At 47.1% G+C, this 22,153-nt stretch overlaps 3 protein-coding genes and 1 pseudogene across 5 annotated transcripts in view; 2 read left to right on the top strand and 2 right to left on the bottom strand.

The window, feature by feature from the left end:
* Positions 1 to 22,153, top strand: part of ZNF544 (zinc finger protein 544) — a 276,321-nt gene that overhangs the window by 47,935 nt on the left and 206,233 nt on the right. The window lies entirely within an intron of this gene.
* Positions 1 to 22,153, bottom strand: part of LOC132216409 (zinc finger protein 345-like) — a 41,286-nt gene that overhangs the window by 17,301 nt on the left and 1,832 nt on the right. The window contains exons 1-2 of one of the 3 annotated variants that reach the window (XM_059665554.1): positions 3,595 to 3,829; positions 2,395 to 2,521 (exon numbers count right to left, since the gene is read on the bottom strand). In XM_059665554.1, coding sequence (XP_059521537.1) covers positions 2,395 to 2,521; positions 3,595 to 3,627 — 160 coding nt within the window. In that variant the 5' untranslated portion in view covers positions 3,628 to 3,829. Of the gene's footprint in view, positions 1 to 2,394; positions 2,522 to 3,594; positions 3,883 to 22,153 lie in introns of those variants that run through there. The other 2 variants (XM_059665555.1, XM_059665557.1) reach the window with 2 other exon arrangements.
* LOC132216413 (zinc finger protein 345-like) lies at positions 5,382 to 16,924 on the top strand. Its single transcript, XM_059665569.1, has 3 exons — positions 5,382 to 5,603; positions 7,230 to 7,356; positions 14,185 to 16,924. Exons 1-3 carry the CDS (start codon positions 5,568 to 5,570, stop codon positions 16,332 to 16,334), a joined length of 2,313 nt encoding a protein of 770 aa, XP_059521552.1. The 5' UTR covers positions 5,382 to 5,567; the 3' UTR covers positions 16,335 to 16,924.
* LOC132216434 (U6 snRNA-associated Sm-like protein LSm3) lies at positions 6,486 to 7,214 on the bottom strand (annotated as a pseudogene).

Here is a 22,153-nt window from a genome sequence, read left to right as displayed (position 1 = left end):
TGTTTCTCTCTGTGTCTTTCTCTCTCTTCCACTCTGTCTAAAAGTCAGTGGGGAAATACCTTCGGGTGAAGATTTAAAAAAAAAAAAAATCCCTTTCAGATTAATGATTAGTATTCTCCATAAAATAAATAAATAATTTTTTTTTTTAAGTCTCTCTGGATTTGGACTTTTGATGCTTTCTGCTTAATTTTTTGCACTGTTTTCTGTGTTCGACTGAATTAAAACTATTTTCTATATTAAAAAAAAAAAGAGATGTTCTAAAACAAATTCTGTTAGGTGGGTGGGTGCGAGATAATCAACCAAGGATCTTGTATACATATATGCATGTCCCCAGGACACAGACAATGGGGAGGTGAGGGCCTGGGGCAGGAGACAGGAGCGGGCTGGAGGGGGTTAAAGGCAGAAATAAGGGGACATATGTAATACTTTCAACAATAAGGAATTACTTTTTTTAAAAAAAAAATAACCTTCAAAAAATAAAAACAAAACTACTTCTGATGCAAAGGAGTTCCCACAGGACCTTTCCTTCTAGTGACATTAGGCTGTGTTAGAAACAGAGGCACAAACGGAAAAATAAACAACTGCAAGAGAGTAGCTGCCATGAAGGCCAATTTCAAAACAGATACTGATCTCATGGCACATGTGGACCAATGTTGCAAAGCAATAGAAGAAGAGCTGAGAGAAATATGTGAGCTACAAAGACCAGAGATTCTCCCATGGACTACAAGTCGGAGCAACAACAACATAGTAGAATAGACGACTCAGCCAAGTAGCAACAGTGAGGAAGGGGAAGTAGAAGTAAGCTTTGGCACTGGCAATGACAACAAAACACAGGTCACATGGAAAACGTTCCTGGTAGGATAGGAACACAGGTTGCTCGCTCACCTTACCCAGCCTCAGCATGACCGGATGGATACCTGTGAGTTCACCTGGCAGCCTTGGCTATGGAGAATCACTACAACGTTAGCCATCCCTTGCAGGTCTGGTTCCTTCCCAGAGCCCAAACTGCCACAGCCTTGAAGGTTAATGACCTGACAACCAACTCAAGATGAAAACTTTTGCACATCAAGAGGAGTGTATAAAAGCAGGAAAAGGTACCTGATCCATTAAATGTGGAGACATCAAGAAAATGTTGGAAGGAATCCCAAAATATCAAGGAAACATGTCATCACCAAAGAAGCACAATAAGTTTCCAGCAAGTGAAACCAACAAAGTCTGGGCAGAGAAATCTACATAATTGCTTCACTGATGCTCACCAAGCTCCAAGAGAGCACAGAGACACAACTCAGGAAAACTACACGAACACATCAAGTTTAGAGACAGAAACGTTATTTTATTTTATTCACTTATTTTTATTATTATTATTTTTTTAATGTCTTTATTGGTTAAGGTATTACAAATGTGTCCTCATCACCCCATTCTCCCCCAACCTACCCCACCCCCTCTCATGCTCTCATCCTCCTGTTGTCCGTGTCCATTGGTTTGGCTTATATGCATGCATACAAGTCCTCTGCTCACTTATTTTTTTAAACTAAAGGCCCGGTACACAAACTCATGCACCACTGGGGTCCCTCGGCCTGGCCTGCGGGATCAGGCCAAACCGGCTCTCCTACATCTCTCCGAGAGGTCCTGGATTGCAAGAGGGCGCAGGCTAGGCCGAGGGACCCCACAGGTGCACAATCGGGGCCAGGGAGGGATGTGGGAGGTTCGCCAGCCAGGGAGGGCTCCAGGGTGTGTCCAGCCTAACTCAGTCTCACTAAGTCCCAATCGGCCAGACCCCAGCAGCAGGCTAACCTACGAGTAGGAGCATCTGCCCCATGGTGGTCAGTGCATGTCATAGCGAGCGGGTGAGTGGCCTTAGCATATAATTAGCATATTATGCTTTGATTGGTTGAACGGATGACTGGACAATTAGCATATTAGGCTTTTATTATATGGGACATGCTTTATTGATTTGAGAGAGAGAGAGAGAGAGAGAGGATGGGAGAAAGGGAGAGAGAGCAACATCAATATCAGAGAGAAGCACTGATCTGCTGCCTCCCTCAGGCTCCCCAACCAGGCATCCAGCCCACAACCTGGGCATGTGCCCTGACCCAGAATCGAACAGGGAGCCTTTCAGTGCCTGGGAGGATGGTCAACCAACTGAACACCCTGGAAATTTTTAAAAAATGAAAAATGTTTACATTTTCCTATTTTTGCCCCAATGGCCAGAAACTTTTTTTTTGTTTTTTTTTTTTTTTTACATGGGGCAGATAGAAACTGGTCGGGATATCTAGGCTGTGAAGGTACCCTGAGGAACCAGGGGGCTCGGCCCCACACCAGGCCCCGAGCCAAACTCTGGTTGTAAAAACCAGCGGGAATTGAAGCTGAGTGATGAGACGGTGAGAGTCTTACCCAGAGAGGATGCAAGGGCCAAGTTCTCCAGCATCACCTCCTGGTACAGGCGTCTCTGAGCCTCATCCAGGAGCCCCCACTCCTCCCAGGAGAAGTACACGGCCACGTCGTCAAAGGTCACGCGGTCCTGTCGAGATGGGGACAGAGGAAACGATACAGTTAGTCTTTCTGAGACCCTCACAGTCCACCCCTCACACACCTTCCCAGGCTCCTCCTCCTCCAGGGCGGCCTCCCTCCCAGGAGACACCAGGCCCTGGGGACCCTGATGTCTGCTCATTAATTATGGTTCCATAGTGACTGTGATTATCTTTTATTTTTAAAATATATTGATATCAGAGACGAAGTGAGAGGGAGTCCTATGGAAACATCCACGGTGAGAGAGAACCATTGCTCGCCCGCCTCCTGCCCGACTGGGGTTGGAGCCTGCAACCCGGGCACATGCCCTGACCGGGGATGGAACCTTCACCTCCTGGTTCATAGGTCAGAGCCCAGCCCCTGAGCCACAGTGACTGTGCTTAGCCCTCAGCCTCCCGCCTGCAAAGCAGCAACCTGTGGACGCAGCCAGAGGGGGCGCTGCTGCCCCGGGTCCCCGCACCAGGGCCGCCACCGGCTCACAGCGCCTCCCCGCGGGCACCCCGTCCTCCACCCGCTGCCTCCCTGTCCCCCCACGCGAGCGCCCCTGGGGGGAGCCTCACACCCACTCCCCTGGGCGGGACGTTCCAGCCACGCCCACCGCGTCGTCTTTCCCGTTCGCTCCAATCGCGTGCGCGCTCGCGAGGCCAGCAACTGGCGGGTCCAAAGGAGACCGGAATCCCCGCCCCCAAGACCCACGCCGGGAAAGGCCCTATCGGGATGCTAATAGATCGGTTCGCGTGGCCTTCTGGGTAATGTAGTTCCTAGCACTCTATTCTCCAGCCCCGCTGCCTCCCTGCCCCGCGTCACAGACACCTCCCCCCTCACGTGCTCACGGAGCCCGGTGACTCACACGCTCCACACCGTCAGCCGCGACCCCCGCCCCGAGGGGCCCCCAGCCAGGACCTGCGCCCCCCTTTCCGTCCCCATCAGGCGCTAGCACCCCCTTTCCACCGAGCGCGGACCTGCTGGCGCCCCAGGAGCTCTACCCCGCCGCTCGGCCCTCGGCCTTCCTCGCGGGGTGCGGGGTTGGGCAGGGGAGGCCGGTGGCCCCGGGGACACGCTCACCTGAGCCAGGCGCCTAGGCGCGGCCGCCGCCATCGGGCTCCCCGGGCGCAGGGGGCGGGGAGGGGACCCCGTCCCGCCCCGAAGCGGGTCCCTCGTGGGGTCGCCGAGCCCCACACCCGCGTCTGTGCTGCGGGGACACCGGCTCCTCTGCGCCTTCCAGGCTCCCTCCCGAGTGAAGCTGGAAAGGACGCCTGCGAGGAGGACCCAGCAGGTATAGCCCCCAGCAAGGCAACGTCCTGCTCGGTCATTGGCTAGTGTGGGCGCTGGGCCTTCTGGGTAATGTAGTTCCCAGGCTCTGGAGGTGGCAGGGAGGAATTCTGCAGTGGGCCTATTAGGACAGCGGTTCTCAACCTGTGGGTCGCGATCCCTTTGGAGGTCGAACCACCCTTTCACAGGGGCCGCCTAAGACCATCCTGCACATCAGATATTTACTTGAGGATTCATCACAGTAGCGACATGACAGTGATGAAGTAGCAAGGAAAATAATTTTATGGCCCTGGCCGGTTTGGTTCAGTGGATAGAGCATCAGCCTGCAGACTGAAAGGTCCCAGACTCGAATCTGCCAGGGGCACATGCCCGGGTTGTGGGCTCGATCCCCAGTAGGGGGCGTGCAGGAGGCAGCCAATCAATGATTCTCTCTCATCATCTCTCCCTCTCCCTTCCTCTCTGAAATCAATAAAAATGTTTTAAAAAAATAATAATAGCCAAACCCGTTTGACTCAGTGGATAGAGCCTCGGCCTGCGGACTGAAGGGTCCCAGGTTCGATCCCAGTCAAGGGCATGTACCTTGTTACGGGCACATCCCCAGTAGGGAGTGTGCAGGAGGCAGCTGATTGATGTTTCTCTCTCATCGATGTTTCTAACTCTCTATCCCTCTCCCCTCCTCTCTGTAAAAAATCAATAAAATATATTTTTTTTAAAAAAAGAAAAAAAAAAGAAGAAGCAAAGCCCTGGCCTGTGTGCCTCTGTTGGTTGGAGCATTTGTCCCCAAAGGTCACAGTTCAATTCCCCATCAGGGCACATGCCTCAGGTGCTGCTCCATGCACAGTAGGGGGTGTGCAGGAGGCAGCTGCTTGCTGTTTCTCTGCATTTCAGATGCCAACTACCCCTTTCCCCTGGAGCCCCAACCCTCCTCTCTGCCCTTGATCTTCCTCATGGACACGGGCCTGGGCTGCAGGAGGGAGGGGCACCTGCTCAGGGCTGCTGGTAGGGTAGGGGAGACAGGGAGGCTCTGAAATGAACTTTCTCCCTTCCTCTCTCTCTAAAATGAAATTGTAAAAAATATATGAACTCAATCAAAGCATATCCTCATGTAAGGATTAAGAAAAAGTTTTAAAAATTTGAACAATAAAATACAGTAATAGCTCTCTAACCGGTTTGGCTCAGTGGATAGAGCGTCAGCCTTCGGACTGAAAGGTCCAGGGTTCGATTCCGGTCAAGGGCATGTGCCTTGGTTGCGGGCACATCCCCAGTGCGGGGTGTGCAGGAGGCAGGTGATCGATGTTTCTCTCATCGATGTTTCTAACTCTCTGACCCTCTCCCTTCCTCTCTGTAAAAAATCAATAAAATATATTTTAAAAAATACAGTAATAGAAACACTACCCTTACAGACTTGTCCAATAGCAAACCTAGCAGGCCAGCCTGCAGAACTACAAGCCCTGGAGCGCTTGGAACTACATTACCCAGAAGCACCTGCGCAAGGGGAGCCAATGACAAACCAGAACGTCATCATCTCCGCGTGACGTTACCATAAGGGGCGGGGCGTGTGCTGTCCCGCTCTAGGCGGGCGTTTTTTCAGATTCCGCCCGACCCGCTGGGGTGAAGCTGACGGGAATTTGGAAAAAGGCAAAAAAAAAAAAACAAAAAGGGGTCGTCATCCCCACCGCACCTACGCGGGGTGAGGCTCGGCGACCCCACGGCGGACACCCCGCTTCGCCCGCAGCCCCGCCCCGCCCGCTCCGCCTCAGAGTCCGATGGCGGCGGCGGCCGCGCCCAGGCGCCCGGCTGAGGTGAGCGTGTCTCCGGGGCCACCCGCCTCCCGCACCCAACCCCGCAGCCCAGGCCCCGTGTCCCTAAGGAAAGTCGGGGGCACCGAGGCGGGTTGGGGCTCCTGAGGGCCCAGCAGGTCCGCGCCCGGCGGAAAGGGGGTGTTGGCGCCCCAAGTCCCCGGCCCTTCTGGGGCCTGATGGTGAAGAGAAGACATTGGGGTCCCCTAGGCCTGGGGTCCCCTCAGAGGGAGGCCGCCCTGGAGGGAGGTGTGAGAGGGGATGGGCTGGGAGGGTCTCAGAAAGACAAAGTGTATGGTTTCCTCAGTCCCCATCTTTTTTTTTTTTTTTTTTTTTAAGAAAACATCAAATTTAATTTAAATTTTTTAAAAAATCAGAAATTGTCTGGGGAAAAAAGCAATGGAGCAAAGCAACTCCTGGAAATGAGGGCTGCGTTTTGGGGAGCACATTGATTGCAAGGGTTGGAGAAAAAATAAAAATGCCATTTAGCTTGAGGATTTGTGAGTCCCGCGCAAATAAATTAATTTCCGGGGCAGAAGAATCCTTGGCCATTCCTTTTCTTTTTTTAAAATGTATTTTTATTGATTTCAGAGGGGAAGGGAGAGGGAGAGAGAGAAACATCAATGATGAGAGAGAATCATGGATCGGCTGCCTCCTGCACACCCCCTCACTGGGGATCGAGTCTGCATGTGCCCTTGGCCGGAATCGAACCCGGGACCCTTCGGTCCGAAGCCCTACGCTCCATCCACTGAGCCAAACTAGCCAGGGCTTGGCCATTTCTTAAAATCAAAATTGGCAGGTTTCTCTTTTGAATATCTTCTACCTTTAAAGACGCAATTGCATAAAGTCTCCTAATCTCCACACAGGATGTATTTATTCTTGGTTTCAACCATCTCTCCATGGAGGGGCAACTAGGACGACACCATCTCCCCCGACAAAAAGCATGGGAATATTCCCTCTTGTTGATTTATATGTCTCCTCCTATGTTTCTTCATCAATTTCTATAGGGGCCATAGTTTCTTCTACATCTCCCAATATCACATTTATTTATTATTTATTTATTCATTTAAAATATATTTTATTGATTTTTCACGGAGAGGAAGGGAGAGGGATAGAGAGTTAGAAACATCGATGAGAGAGAAACATTGACCAGCTGCCTCTTGCACACCCCCCACTGGGGATGTGCTCGCAACCAAGGTACATGCCTTTGACCGGAATCGAACCTGGGACCTTCCAGTCCGCAGGCCGACGCTCTATCCACTGAGCCAAACCAGTTAGGGCCCTATAGCATATTTAAATGTTAATCATAAGCATGTCATCTACCTCAAAGCTCTCTGTCATTTCTCATCTATCTATACTAATAATAGGGTAATATGCAAATTGGTCGGGCTGCCGTCACATAAGGACCAATCAGCAGGCTGCGTGCTCAGCAGGTGGGGATGAGTGGGGAGACCCCCAAGTGCACAAATTTCGTGCACCGGGCCACTAGTGTTCACATAAATTTGCTCATCCAGGCTGAGCCTGATAAGATGCAAGGGCTCTTCCAGAGTGTTGGTAGTTTGTTGCTGGTCCACATCGTCTGCCATGTTTCACACCCGGCGCCCTTTTCCTCTGTCCCCATCTCGACAGGACCCCGTGACCTTTGACGACGTGGCCGTGTACTTCTCCCGGCGCGAGTGGAGGCTCCTAGACGAGACTCAGAGACGCCTGTACCACGAGGTGATGCTGGAGAACTTGGCCCTTGCATCCTCTCTGGGTAAGACTCTCACCATCTCACTGGGGACATGGACTAGGCTCTTCCCTGCCTCCCCCTCCTTCCTCAGAGGCTGCTCTGTGGACCCCACATGCTCCCCTGTGGACCCCAGGCCCTGCCCTCTTCTCTCTGCTGCAGCCCCAATACCTGCTGCACTGAACTCTTCTCGTAGGGACGGGATGCCGTGAGCCTAATGCCGTCCGCCATGCTTGCCCCCTCCCTGGCCAGGGCAGTGTGTCCAGATCCTAGGTCTTTTTTGTTGTTGTTTTTTAAAGAAAATATTTTTGATTTCAGGGAGGTAGGGAGAGGGAGAGAGAGAGAGAAACACCAATGATGAGAGAGAATCATTGATCGGCCGCCTCCTGCACACTCCCTACCGGGGATTGAGCCCGCAACCCAGGCATGTGCCCTTGGCCGGAATCGAACCCTCGACCCCCAAGTCTGCAGGCTGACGCTCTATCGACTGAACCAAGCCGGCTAGGGCTGTTGTTGTTTTGCTAAAAAAATATTTTTATTGATTTCAGGGAGGTAGGGAGAGGGAGAGAGAGAGATAGAAACATCAATGATAAGAGGGAATCATGGTTCGGCTGCCTCCTGCGCGCCCCGCACTGCGGATCGAGCCCGCAGCCCAGGCATGTGCCCTGACCCGGAATGGAACTGTGACCCCCTCCTTTGTAGGTTGATGCTCAACTACTGATCAACATGATCCCTTCCTGTAGCTGACATTTCCTAGGGCCAGCCTTGCCAGGAATTGTAGGCATTGTCCTGGTCACTACTTAGGTAGACCAGGGGCTGTTTTTCAAGAGCCTTTGGCAGGGGTTATAATTTTCCTAGTTCTCTTTTTTTGTTTATTTGTTTTTGTTCCATTGCTGCTGTTCTGTAAAATGGTATATATTTAAATTGTACAGCCCTAGCTGGTTTGGCTCAGTGAATAGAGCGTCGGCCTGCGGACCAAAGGGTCCCAGGTTCGATTCCGTTCAAGGGCACATGCCCGGGGTTGCAGGTCCATCCCCAGTAGGGGGCGTGCAGGAGGCAGCTAATCACTGAATCTCATCATTGATGTTGCCATCTCTCTCTCCCTCTCTCTTCCTCTCTGAAATCAATAAAAATATATTTTTAAAATAAATAAATTGTACAATGTGGTGATTCTATATACATATACATATACATATATACATATACATATATACATATATACGTATATATGTTGTGAAATAATTGCCCTAGTGAAGTTACTGAACACTTTTCATCAATTGACTCACTTTTGTTTGTTTATTTGTTTGATTGGTATTAGCACTTAAGATACCCTCTCCCAGTAACATTTTAGTGTAAAATACAGTATTATTAATTATAGTCACCATGTTTTACATTAGATCCTCAGAACTTACTCATAACTGAAGTTTTGTGCCTTTTCATCAATAACTCCTCATTTCTCCCTTCTCATGGCCCTGACATTCGACTCTGTGAGTTCACCATTTTTTTTCTTTATTTTCCACGTCTAAGTGATATCATACAGTGTGTGTGTGTGTGTGTGTGTGTGTGTGTACCTGTTTTTTATCCTGTTATACATGAATGGACACTTAGGTTGTTTCTTTATTTTGTGTATTGTTTGTAAGAGTAGTACAGCGAAGACGGAACAGGAATCTCTTCCATATTCTTATTTCATTTCCTTTGGGTATATTCTTACAAGTGGTATTGCTGGTTCATACGATAGTTCTACTTTGCTACTTTTGAGATATTTCCATACTGCTTTTCATATCGCCTTTAGGGATTCACATTTCTACCAACAGTGTGCGGTAAGCATGTCAAACTTGTGGCCTGTGGGCCGCACGAATACTCATTAGTGATGACTCATTTATTTCAGCCCTTGGTATTCTGCATGTCTCTATCAAAATAAACCTTTGCTTCTATGAAAATTAAAGCTTTTGTTTTTTTTTGCGGCCCACCTACACTTAAACCTTGTTTATTTGGCCCGGGTTAGCCTCTGAGTTTGACATGATTGGTGTACAAGCATTTCTTTGTACATGTTTCCTAATATTTACCTGTTGCCCTTTGGTGATCATCCTTTTTTCTTTTTTTCTATGTATGTGTATATTTTAATATATTTTTATTGATTTCAGAAAGAAAGAGAGAGGGAGAGATAGAAACATCAATGATGAGAGAGAATCATTGATCAGCTGCCTCCTGCACGCCCCCTACTAGGGATTGAGCCAGCAACTGGGCATGTGCCCTTGGCCGGAATTGAATCTGGGACCCTTCAGCCCACAGGCTGAAGCTCTATCCACTGAGCAAAACCAGCCAGGGCTTGGTGATCATCCTTTTAACATGTATGAGTTAATATCTTGTGGTCTTTTTTTAAATCCTCGCCCAAGGACAGAATGTGGTTTGAATTTACATTTTCCTGATGATTAGTGAGGAACAGCAACATTCCATTAAAATGAACCTGTTAGCCACTTAATCAGATATTTTGCACATTTTTTTTTCAACCCCATTGATCAGTAATATATTATTTAATGCCGGCATATTTGTAAACTTGCCACCTTTTATCCTGTAATTGGTTTCTATTTTCAAACTCTTGTGGTCAGATAAGATTCTTTAAAAAAAAAAAAATTTCTTTATTGATTTCAGAGAGGGAGAGAAACATCAATGATGAGAGAGAATCATTGATCGGCTGCCTCCTACGCACCCACTACTGGGGATCAATCCCACAACCCAGGCATGTGCCCTTGACTGGAATTGAACCTGGGACCCTTTAGTCCACAGGCCAGCACTCTATCCACTGAGCTAAACTGGCCAGGGCCAGATAAGATTCTTAATATGCTTTCAGTTTTCCTAAATTTGTTAAGACATATAAACAAGCATATGATCTCTTTGAGAGAATGTTCTGTGTCCACTTGAGATGTATATACTGCTATAGCTAGACAAAGTGTTGTATATATATTTGTTAAATTTACTTGGCATAAAGTGTTGTTCAAGTCAATTATTTGCTTATAGATTTTCTGTCTGGATGAACTACACATACCAGAAAGATGAGTATTGAAGTGTGCTTTCATGATTATGTTGGCTGCCCTTTCTATAGTCCAGTCTGTTAATATTTGCTTAATATATTTAGTTGCATATAAATTTATAATGCTTATATCCTCTTTTAAAAAAAATGTTTATTAATTTTAGAGAGAGAGGAAAGGAGAGAGAGATTTGTTGTTCCACTTACTTATGCATTTATTGGTTGACTAGAGGCCTGATGCACAAAAATTCGTGCAAGAGTAGGCCTTCCTTTCCCTGGCTGCTGGCACCGGCTTCCTTCCTCCAGCCACTGGCAGGCACCCAGGACCCAGCTGGCTTCCCTCTGGGTGCCCACAGGCACCCAGGACCCGGGCTGGCTTCCCTCCGGGCTCTGGCTTCCTCAGGAAGGACATTTGGAATGACGTCCAGAAGATGTCCGGTCTAATTAGCATATTACCCTTTTTTTATTATTATAGATTTTTGTTCATGCCCTAACCAGGGATCAAACCCACAACCGTGGTGTATCAGGAATATGCTCTCACCAAATGAGCTACCCAGCCAGGGCGATGATTATATCCTCTTGATGAGTTGATATCTTTATCATTATAGAATGACTTTCTTAGTCTCTTATGACAAGTTTTGGCTTAAAGTCTATTTTGTCTGGTGGAAGTATAGCTACTGATAATAGTATAAGCTCCTCTCTTTTGATTTCCATTTGCTTGGATTATATTTTTTTTCAGTTTTCTCCACTTTGAGCCCATTTCTGTCCTTAAAGCTGAAGTAAGTCTCTTTAAGGCAACATATACTTGAAACTCGTCTTTTTTTATTTCATTAACCTACTGTGTGCGACTTGATTGGAGAATTTAAGTACTTGACAATTGCCATCTTATCCATTTTCGTCTGGCTGTTTTGTTTTTTTTATTTTTTTTCCCCCCTCTTACCTTCCTTTTTGATTTGATTTTTCCATAGTGGTATGTCTTCATTTCTTTACCTTAATTTTTGTTCATTTACTGTAGGATTTTGCTTTGTGATTACCATGAGGTTTGCTTAAAACATCTTAGAGTTAAATACTCTGTTTAATGTAATAACCATTGATCACATACAAAAAGTACACTTAGTATTTTAGTGCCACTCCTGTGCCTGCTTGCTTGCTTGCTTTCTTTTTCTTTATATACATATATATAATTTTTTTATCCTAACTCGAGGATATTTTTTTCATTGATTTTTTTCCTCTTTCCTTGATTTTCTTTCTCTTTTTTTTTGTTCTCCCTCCCCCCCAACTGCCCCCCATTGATTTTTAGAGGGAGTAGAAGAGAGAGGGAAAGGCAGAGAGAGAAACATCGGTGTGGGAGAAAGTCACATTCATTGGTTGCCTCCCGCCCATGCCCCAACTGGTGGTCTGAGGTTGAGCCTGCAACTGAGGTATATGCCCTTGACTGGAATTGAACCCAGGACCCTTTCGTTTGCAGGCTGACACTCTATCCACAGAGCCAAACCAGCTAGGGCTCTCTTTTTAAAAAAAAGATAATGTGTATTTATTGATTTTACAGAGAGGAAGGGAGAGGGAGAGAGATACAAACATCAATGAGAGAGAAACATCATTCAGCTGCTTCCTTCATGCCCCCTACTGGGGATGAGCCTGCAAGCCAGGCATATGCCCTGACCAGGAATGGAACTGAAGACATTCTGGTGCATTCTGGGTTAACCAACTGAGCCATCCTGCCATCCCAGCCAGACCAGCCTTTATTTCTTTTTTTAATATATTTTATTGATTTCTTACAGAGAGGAAGGGAGAGAGATAGAGAGTTAGAAACATCGACGAGAGAGAAACACCGATCAGCTGCCTCCACCAGTCAAGAGCACATGCCCAGTTATGGGCTCAATCCCCACTAGGAGATGTGCATAAGTCAGCCGATCAATGATTCCCTCTCATCATTGATGTTTCTATTTCTCCTTCCCTCTCCCTTCCTCTCTAAACAATAAAAATATATTTTAAAAAAAGAAAGAAACCGCAATGATGCGAGAGAATCATTGATTGGCTGCCTCCTGCACGCTCCCTACTGGGGATCATGCCCCCAACCAGCCATGTGTACTTGACCAGAATTAAACCCAGGACCCTTCAGTCCACAGGCTGACGCTCTGTCCACTGAACAAAACTGGCCAGGGTGTATGTCTCCATTTTGTTTTTTGTAATATATTTTAGTGATTTTTTTTACTGACAGGGAGAAGGATAGAGAGTTAGAAACATCCATGAGAGATAAACATCGACCAGCCGCCTCCTGCACACTCCCTACTGGGGTATGTGCCCGGAACCAAGGTACATGCCCCCGACTGGAATCGAACCTGGGACCTTTCAGTCCGCAGGCCTACGCTCCATCCACTAAGCCAAACCGGTTTCGGCTATTTTATTGATTTTTTACAGAGAGGAAGGGAAAGGGATAGAGAGCTAGAAACATCGATGAGAGAGAAACATCCATCAGCTGCCTCCCGCACACCCCCTACTGGGGATGTGCCCGCAACCAAGGTACATGCCCTTGCCCGGAACCGAACCCGGGACCCTTCAGTCCGCAGGCCGACGCTCTGTCCACTGAGCTAAACCGGTCAGGGCCCAGGAACATTTTATATGTACCCCGAATTTTGTTATCCTTGCCGCTAACAAACCCCATTTCTACTTTTCCTTTCTCGCTGTTGCTATGTTCCTGGCTGGTTACCTCTACTACATTGTTACTCAGACCCCTGCCCATGGAGAAGCTCCACCTCTGGGGACTTCATATCTCACACATTTCTCTTCTTCCTTCCTGTTTTGCTCTGTGATATTGCTCCACACGTGCCACGAGACAAGCAAGCAACCTGGTGTTGACCTTGAAACACTATTGCTCTGCGGCAATGGTCTTTCCTGGGTGTAGGAAAAGCCAGCGTGCTTCTACACAGCCTCGTGTCACCAGACGTAGAGGTTTTACAGGAACGTTCCAGCAGAGGAACACGTTTGACAATAAGCCTCCCTTGTTGGTGTTACACCTGTGATGATCTGCCTCTGGTGAGGACGCCACCATTCTTTTACCTTAAAGCTATAGTCAGCCCTGACCGGTTTGGCTCAGTGGATAGAGTGTCAGCCTGCAGACTGAAGGGTCCCAGGTTCGATTCCGATCAAGGGCATGGACCTTGGTTGCAGACACATCCCCAGTGCGGGGGCGTGCAGGAGACAGCTGATGGATGTTTCTCTGTCATCGATGTTTCTTTTTTTTTTCTTTTTTAAAAAAATAAATATATTTTATTTATTTTTTACAGAGAGGAAGGGAGAGAGATAGAGAGTTAGAAACATCGATGAGAGAGAAACATCGATCAGCCGCCTCCTGCACATTTCCTACTGGGGATGTGCCCGCAATCAAGGTACATGCCCTTGACCAGAATCGAACCTGGGACCTTTCAGTCCGCAGGCCGATGCTCTATCCACTGAGCCAAACCGGTTTCGGCTGTCATCGATGTTTCTAACTCTCTATCCCTTTCCCTTCCTCTCTGTAAAAAATCAATAAAATTTATATTTTTTTTAAAAAAGCTATAGTCATACTGTAGCCACATTCCCAAACAGGTTTTGGTTCCCTTCACTGGAAAGCATCATCACGTAGACTCATTCCTAGATATGACAGATACACACTTAGGATAGCATCGTCTTATTTATTTATTTTTTAATTTCAATTCTTTATTGTTTAAAGTATTACATATGTCTCCTTTTCTCCCCCTTTGACCTCTCCCCGGCTGCTCCCACACCCCTGCATGGCACTATTCTTATAGTCAGCCTGCACTTCACCAGCGTTTATTTGTGTTCAGGTGCCTGCTGTGGCCCAGAGGATGCAGACGCGCCCTGTGAACAGAGTGTTTCTGTAGGAGGGTCACCGTCCAGCCCCTCCAAGGCGGCTCTATCTTCCCTGAAGACCCACTTCTGTGAGAGCTGTGGCCCCGTCTTGAGCGACATATTCCAGTTGGCCGAGCCCCAAGGAACACCACACAGCCAGCACGTGGTCAGGTGTGGGGTAGGTAGGAAACAATTTTATTTGGGTGCAAACTTCCAAAATCACCAGAAGCAGCACCTGGCACAGAAGCCCTTTGGAAGCTGTGTGGACAGGGCCCGGCTTGCGAAGAGCGATAAATTCCATGTTTCAGAGAAGCCCTCTCTCTGCGATGAAGTTGGGAAGGGCTTCCTGGCCACCTCAGAACGTCTCCAGCAGCAGACGACTCCCACCAGACAGGAGCCCAACAAAACCGCCCAGTGCTGGGCACCTGCACAAAACAGAAAAAGTCACTTTACCTGGGGAGACTGTAAGAAACCGTTCAGCCCTAGAAAGAAACACGCTCAGGTCCCGGATGTCCACCCTGGAAGACAGTGTGTTGTGCGCCGTGAACGTGGGAAAACATTTAGAGATCAGTCCTCGTTAGTTGTTCAGCAGAGAGTTCCCATAAGTGGAAAGCGTTGTGTGTGTGACCAATGTGGCCAGTCCTTTAGGCGAACCTCAACCCTCAGTCAGCATCGAAGATTTCATTGTGGGCTAAGGCAGTACAAGTGCGGCAAATGTGGGAAGTCCTTTCACCCAAAATCTGTGCTCATTTATCCCTGGAGAGGTCACGCTGGGGAGAAATGTGACTTGTGCCGTGAATGTGCGCCATCTTTTAGCCGGAGATGCATCCTCATTCGACAATGGACCGTTCACTCTGGGGAAAGGCGTTACGAGTGCACGCAGTGTGGGGAGTCCTTTAGAAGAAAATTTTACCTCATTCTGCATTCGAGAGTTCACACTGGGGAAAGGCCCCATGAATGCCGTGAGTGTGGGAAATCTTTCACCAGGAGATCAGTCCTTACTCTACACCGGAGAGTGCACACAGGAGAAAGGCCTTTTTGGTGCAGCAAATGCAGGAGAACCTTTCCCGGTAGTTCCATACTCATTCTGCACCAGAGAGCACACACAGGAAAAAGGCCTTATGAGTGCAGCGAATGTTGGAAATCCTTTAGCCAACAGTCTTCCCTCAGTCGGCACCAGGTAATTCACAGTGGAAGACAGTCTTATGAATGTAGTGAATGTGGGAAAGCTTTTTCATCTGTCTTCATCCTCAGTCATCATCAGAGAGTCCACAGAAAAGAAAGACCTCATCAGTGCCGTGAGTGTGGGAAATCTTTTATGCTCAGTCTGCACCTTCATATACACCAAATAGTTCACACGGGAGTAAAGCCACACCAGTGCAGCGAGTGTGGGAAATCTTTTTCCGCTGGTTCCAAGCTTAGTAACCACCAGAGAGTGCACAGCGGAGAAAGGCCTTATGAGTGCAGCGAATGTGGGAAGTCTTTTATCCAAAGGCATCACCTCATTACACACCAGAGAGTTCACACGGGAGAAAGGCCACATCAGTGCAAGGACTGTGGGGAGTTTTTTGCTTCTGGTTTTAACCTCCGAAATCATCAGAGAATTCATACCGGAGAAAGGCCTTATGAGTGCAGCGAATGTGGCAAATCCTTCATCCAAAAATGTTACTTTCTTACCCATCTGAGAATTCACACAGGAGAAAGGCCTTATGAGTGCAGTGTATGTGGGTCTTCTTTTACCACTAATTACGCCCTCCATAAACATCAGAGAGTTCACACAAGCAAAAGGCCTTATGCGTGTACTGAATGTGGGAAATCCTTTAGGACAAATTCTTACCTCGTTGAACACTGGAGAGTTCACACTGGAGAAAAGCCTTATCAGTGTAGAGAATGCGAGAAATCCTTTTCAACTAGAAGAGGCCTACGTTATCATCAGAGTGTTCACACCGGATTAAAGCCTTTTGAGTGTAGTGAATGCGGGAAATCTTTTCCCTGTAGCTCAGCACTCATTCGACATCAAAGAACTCACACAGGAGAAAGGCCTTATGTGTGCGTTGAATGTGGCAAATCCTTTATCCGAAGGCATCGTCTTGTTGAACACCAGCGCATTCACACAAAAGCCTGAGGATTGTAGAGAATATGGGCGATCTTCTCCCCCCAACCACCCCCCCCCCCCGCCCCCGGGAAATCTTTTAAGAATACTTTCTAGTCCAATTAACAGTGGATAGTTCACACGGGAGAAAGGTGCTTCATTCCAAAAATATGCTAAATCCTTTAGCCGTAAATCTTCCCTTTCTTAGCACCTGAGACTTAATGTTGGTGAAAGGTCTCATGAGTGTACTGAACGTATGAGATGTTTTAGCTGTATCTATGGTGTTTGTTTTTATCTGAGAGTTCACATAGGTTGAAGGCTGTATGGTGCAGCAAATGTGAAAAATCGTTTACCCATAGCTTGCCAGTCCTTCCGTCCCTGTCAGTTCACTCAATAGAATGGTCTTAGGGGTGCATGGAATGTGCAGAAATCCTTTTCCGAAAGAATTTACCTTATTGTACAGTGTAGAGTTTGCACTAGAGCAGCGGTTCTCAACCTGTGGGTCGCGACCCCCTTGGCGCTCGAACGACCCTTTCACAGGGGTCGCCTAAGACCATCCTGCATATCAGATATTTACATTAGGATTCATAACAGTAGCAACATTACAGTTATGAAGTAGCAACGAAAATAATTTTATAGTTGGGTCACAACATGAGGAACTGTATTTAAACAGCCAGAAGGTTGCCCTAACCAGTTTGGCTCAGTGGATAGAGCGTCGGCCTGCGGACTCAAGGGTCCCAGGTTCGATTCCGGTCAAGGGCATGTACCTTGGTTGCGGTCACATCCCCAGTGGGGGGTCTGCAGGAGGCAGCTGATGGATGTTTCTCTCTCATCAATGTTTCTAACTCTCTATCCCTCTCCCTTCCTCTCTGTAAAAAATCAATAAAATATATTTAAAAAATAAAAATAAATAAAGGGCCAGAAAGTTGAGAACCACTGCACTAGAGAAATATTTCAGACCCGCAAGGGAATGCGAAATTTTCTTCCTTCTAGACTCTGGAAGAATCCAGGAGAAACCATCTGTCTGTATTCAATCTCCTGTGTCTTGTTTTCAAAGTTGGGAGATAACCTTTAAGTTGTAGTTACGTGGGAAACATGTAAAGGGTGTCCCAAAATTCACGCAAGAAGTAATTTTGATAGAAAACACAGGTTTATAATTAAAAATTGTAAATTTTTTATTGATTCATACAGTATACAGTATAGGGTTATGTATGGAATAGCATATCGGGTAAATGGCCCCCACGGCTTTGCTGGCACATACGCAAAGCCGTGGTCTTCATTGGTCTTCATTGTCCCTGCTCCTGAGCCATCATTGGTACTTGGTAATGCTTATCAAATTGAAGTGATTGACATCAAAGGGCAACAGATATTAGAATCTGACACAATACACCAAGTAAAATTAGGCTTTTATTTTTTGTTGTTGCTGTAAATGCTCACGCAAAATTCAAATCTGGCGTGAATTTTGGGACACCCTTTATATGTGTTGCAGTTTCTAACCTGACGTTTTGTTTTCAAAGCCACATTGCCCTCCCACATACCTGGTCTCCACAGGTTGTGTCAGTTACCATCCTCACGTGCTCCAGGAAGCAGACTGCTCTTCTCCCATTTATTGGAGGAAATTAGGTGTAACCTCAACTCTTTGGAGTTCCCATTGGGCTCAGAGACGATGGCATGAGTCTGGCTAGAGGGCCGCGTTCTCCCATGAATCTTTTCAACTTCTGCTTCGCCAGCCTGAACTGTCCCCTGCACACTGCTTTGTCTAAGTCCCTGCTCTGAAAGTCCTCTTTCATTTTGGATGTTCCATTTACTGTGTGGGATGTTTTATAAACATAATTTGAATCCACAAGTGTGAAGGGTGAACTTTTTTTAAAAAATATATTTTATTGATTTTTTACAGAGAGGAAGGGAGAGAGATAGTTAGAAACATCGATGAGAGAGAAACGATCAGCTGCCTCCTGCACACCCCCCCACTGGGGATGTGCCCGCAACCAAGGCACATGCCCTTGACTGGAATCGAACCTGGGACCCTTCAGTCCACAGGCCGATGCTCTATCCACTGAGCACACTGGTTAGGGTTGATCTTTTTTAAAAAATATATTCTTATTGATTTCAGAGAGAAAGGTAAAAACAACAATAATGAGAATCATGGATGGGCTGCCTCCTGCACGCCCCCTGCTGGGGATCAAGCCCACAACCCAGGCGTGTTTCCTTGACCGGAATCAAAGCTGGAAACTTGTCTGCAGGCCAGCGCTCTAGCCATTTAGCCAAACCAGCTAGGGCAAAGGGTGAACTTTTATATAGGGATATCCAACTTCGTGTTCCTCATGGGCATAGTATAATGGCAACATACAGCTTCCTGGTTTTGCCAGGTTTCCATTCTTGCCAATAACCTTCTAAGGAAGATGGCAGGGCTTTCTGGTGCTCATTTGAAGCCTGGATGCTATGAGTGTCAGGAGATTCAGAAACCCCTCTGAGATCGCCCCAGCTGGTTTGGCTCAGCGGATCGAGGGTCGGCCTGTGGTCTGAAGTGTCCCAGGTTTGATTCCAGTCAGGGCCATTTAGACAAAAAAAAGAGGAACCATCCTGAGGATGGGGTCAGATGTGACATTCTCAAGTGCTTCTTGGAGAAGTATGAATTTTTGCCTTGTTCCCAGGAGATAATCTCAGGGGATGTTGAGGGAAATCTGTTTCTTGGGTCCCACAAAAATAGTTTTCCCGTTGTTCTCCCCTAACCACTAGGGTCTTATGGGTTAGGGGAGACAGCAACTGCTACGGAAACGACACTGGATTAGTAGGGATTAGAGGGGACTTAGCCAAAGAGATGCACTGTGCTGCTTCCAATGTAAATCCACAAATGTTTCTGTCACAGTGGCTGTGCAGTACCAGAGATTCTCCAGGCATGTTTGTCTTGTGTAGCTGAAGTTTCTTTCTTTTTTTTTAATACATTATTTTTTTATATACATTTTTATTGATTTCAGAGAGGAAGGGAGAGGGAGAAATAGAAACATCAGTGATGAGAGAGAATCACCGACCGGCTGCCTCCTGCATGCCCCCCACTGGGGGGGATCGAGCCCGCAACCCGGGCACGTGCCCCTGGCCGGAATCAAACCCGGGACCCTTCAGTCCACAGACTGACGCTCTATCCACTGAGCCACATCGGCTAGGGCTGTAGCTGAAGTTTTTTTTCAGAGAAAATAAAAGTTTTGTGTATTCCTGTAGGGATGATGACCTCAAGGCCACTGTTGCACAGATAGGGAAATAAAGATAAAGGAAAGTATTGCAGGGATATAGCTCTTATCACCCAGCCTCCATTCTTTTATTCTTATTTTTTAATCTTCATTGTTGAAAGTCTACAAGTGACCCACTTCAGCACAAAAGATTCACATAGGATGAGAGTGAAGGAATGGCAAAAAGTTTTCCGTGCAAATTAAAACAAACAAACAGCCAAAACCGGTTTGGCTCAGTGGATAGAGCGTCGGCCTGCTGACTGAAAGGTCCCAGGTTCGATTCCGGTCAAGGGCATGTACCTGGGTTGCGGGCACATCCCCAGTAGGAGATGTGCAGGAGGCGGCTGATCGATGTTTCTCTCTCATCGATGTTTCTAACTCTCTATCTCTCTCCCTTCCTCTCTGTAAAAAATCAATTAAAAAAAAGTATTAAAAATAAAGAAATAAAACAAACAAACAAACAAACAAACAAAAAAGCTGTGGTAGCAATACTCATAACAGCCTGCATTTTTTTTAATTGATTTTAGAGAGGAAGGGAGAGGGAAAGTGAGATAGAAACATCAATGATGAGAGAGGATCATTGATTGGCTGCTTCCTGTGGATCGAGCCCACAATCCAGGGATGTGCCTTTGACTGTAATCGAACCAGGGACCCTTCAGTCTGCAGGCCGACGCTCTATCCACTGAGCCAAACCGGCTAGGGCTAGAGTTTTTTAATGTCTCTTTTAACAACAACAATAAGTTGTTATTGATTTTACAGAGACAGGAAGGGAGAGGGGGACAGAAATACTCAGCTGCCTCCCGCATGCACCCCAGCAGGGAATGGAGCCTGTAACCTGGGCACATACCCGGACCTGGAATCGAAACAGATCTTTCAGTGCACAGGACAATGCCTGACCAAGTGAGCCACACCGCCCAGGGCCATAGAGTTATTTTTAAAATCTTGAGTCATTTTTTTTTTATAGCTTTTTAAAAGTATAATTTCTTTTTTTTAATATTTTATTTTTTACAGAGAGGAAGGGAGAGGGAAAGAGAGTTAGAAACATTGATGAGAGAGAAACATCAATCAGCTGCCTTCCTGCACACCCCCCACTGGGGATGTGCCCCCAACCAAGGCACATGCCCTTGACTGGAATCGAACCTGGGACCCTTCAATCCACAGGCCAATGCTCTATCCACTGAGCCAAACCGGTTAGGGCTAAAAGTATAATTTCTATGTAATAAACTGCACATATTTAAAGTGTAGTATTTGAAAAAAAAAATAATAAAGTGTAGTATTTGATAGGTTTTGACACACATTTAAAACTGAAAACACCATTCAATTATAGTAATGACCTAACCTGTGACTGTATTTTTGCCTCAGGACCTCATTTAAAAAAATATATATTTTATTGATTTTTTACAGAGAGGAAGGGACAGAGATAGTTAGAAACATCAATGAGAGAGAAACATTGATCAGCTGCCTCCTGCACACTCCCCAGCGGGGATGTGCCCGCAACCAAGGTACATGCCCCTGACCAGAATCGAACCAGGGACCCTTGAGTCTGCAGGCCGATGCTCTATCCACTGAGCCAAACCGGCCAGGGCAAGAAATATTTTTTTTTAAAAAATGGAAGAAGTGAGTCAGGACAGGCCTGCTGTTAGCTCACTGGGATGTCAGAGACAAGCGGAAAATGGAGATAGGGTGAAAAGGCCCGTTGCTCCTCTGGTTGCATATCTAGTGGGGAGCCTTAAAATTTAGAAAAAAAGTTAAAACTACAATCCTGAGGAAGGGGGAGGGGGGGAGGAGGATGCAGGCGTGCTGAAAGAAGAATACACCAGGAAAGGATGGTCTTACCCTGTGAGGATACGAGAGCAAAATTCTCCAGCATCACCTCGAGGTACAGGTGTCTCTGAGCCTCATCAAGGAGGCGCCATTCCTTCCTGGAGAAGTACACGGCGACACTGTCAAAGGCTACACCAACCTGTTGGAATGAATACAACGGAGTCAGGAAGAGTCTGTCTGAGAACCCACAATCCTCCTCTTCCCCACAACCCACAGTTCTGAGAAGACACCCAGCCCTGGTGCCAGGGCTGCCTGCTCTGTCATCACAGCCCCATTAATCACTCTTATCACCCTCACAACAACAGGCAGGACAACGGGAAAAAGAGGGTAGGGGGCAAGGTAAATGCCACCTAAGCTTGGGGCCCTGCCAGAAGGGCTCCATCATTCCTGTCCCGCAAATCCACGGGGATGTCCCAGATCATTCCTGCAGGACGCAGCAAAACATGGGCTGTGCTTCACCCTGAGATCCACACACAGGCACCCAGGACCATCAGCTCAAACCTCCTCTTGTCTGCACACCACTGTGTCACCTCTAGCTGCTTCCCATCTTCACGCCCCAGGTTCCCTCCCTCAGCTCTGTCTCCTTTGTCCGGGTGCAGAAAAAAGCTACCACTTTTGCATGTATCCATCCCGGAGCCCTCCCCTGACCCTGACCCTACCCCAACCATGTGACCAGCTGCTCACTGGATATTTCCACTCACTGTTGAAATTTCTAAAAAATGACCAAAAGAACCTTCTGAAATTCTCCAACAAAATTAACCTTCTACCATCTTCCCCAGCCCAGTTGACAGGGCCAGCATC

Source organism: Myotis daubentonii, chromosome 15 (assembly GCF_963259705.1).
Source record: "Myotis daubentonii chromosome 15, mMyoDau2.1, whole genome shotgun sequence".
In the NCBI taxonomy this organism is placed as follows: domain Eukaryota; kingdom Metazoa; phylum Chordata; class Mammalia; order Chiroptera; family Vespertilionidae; genus Myotis; species Myotis daubentonii.
Note: the sequence above shows the minus strand (reverse complement) of the source record. Positions and strands in the feature narration are given on the sequence as shown.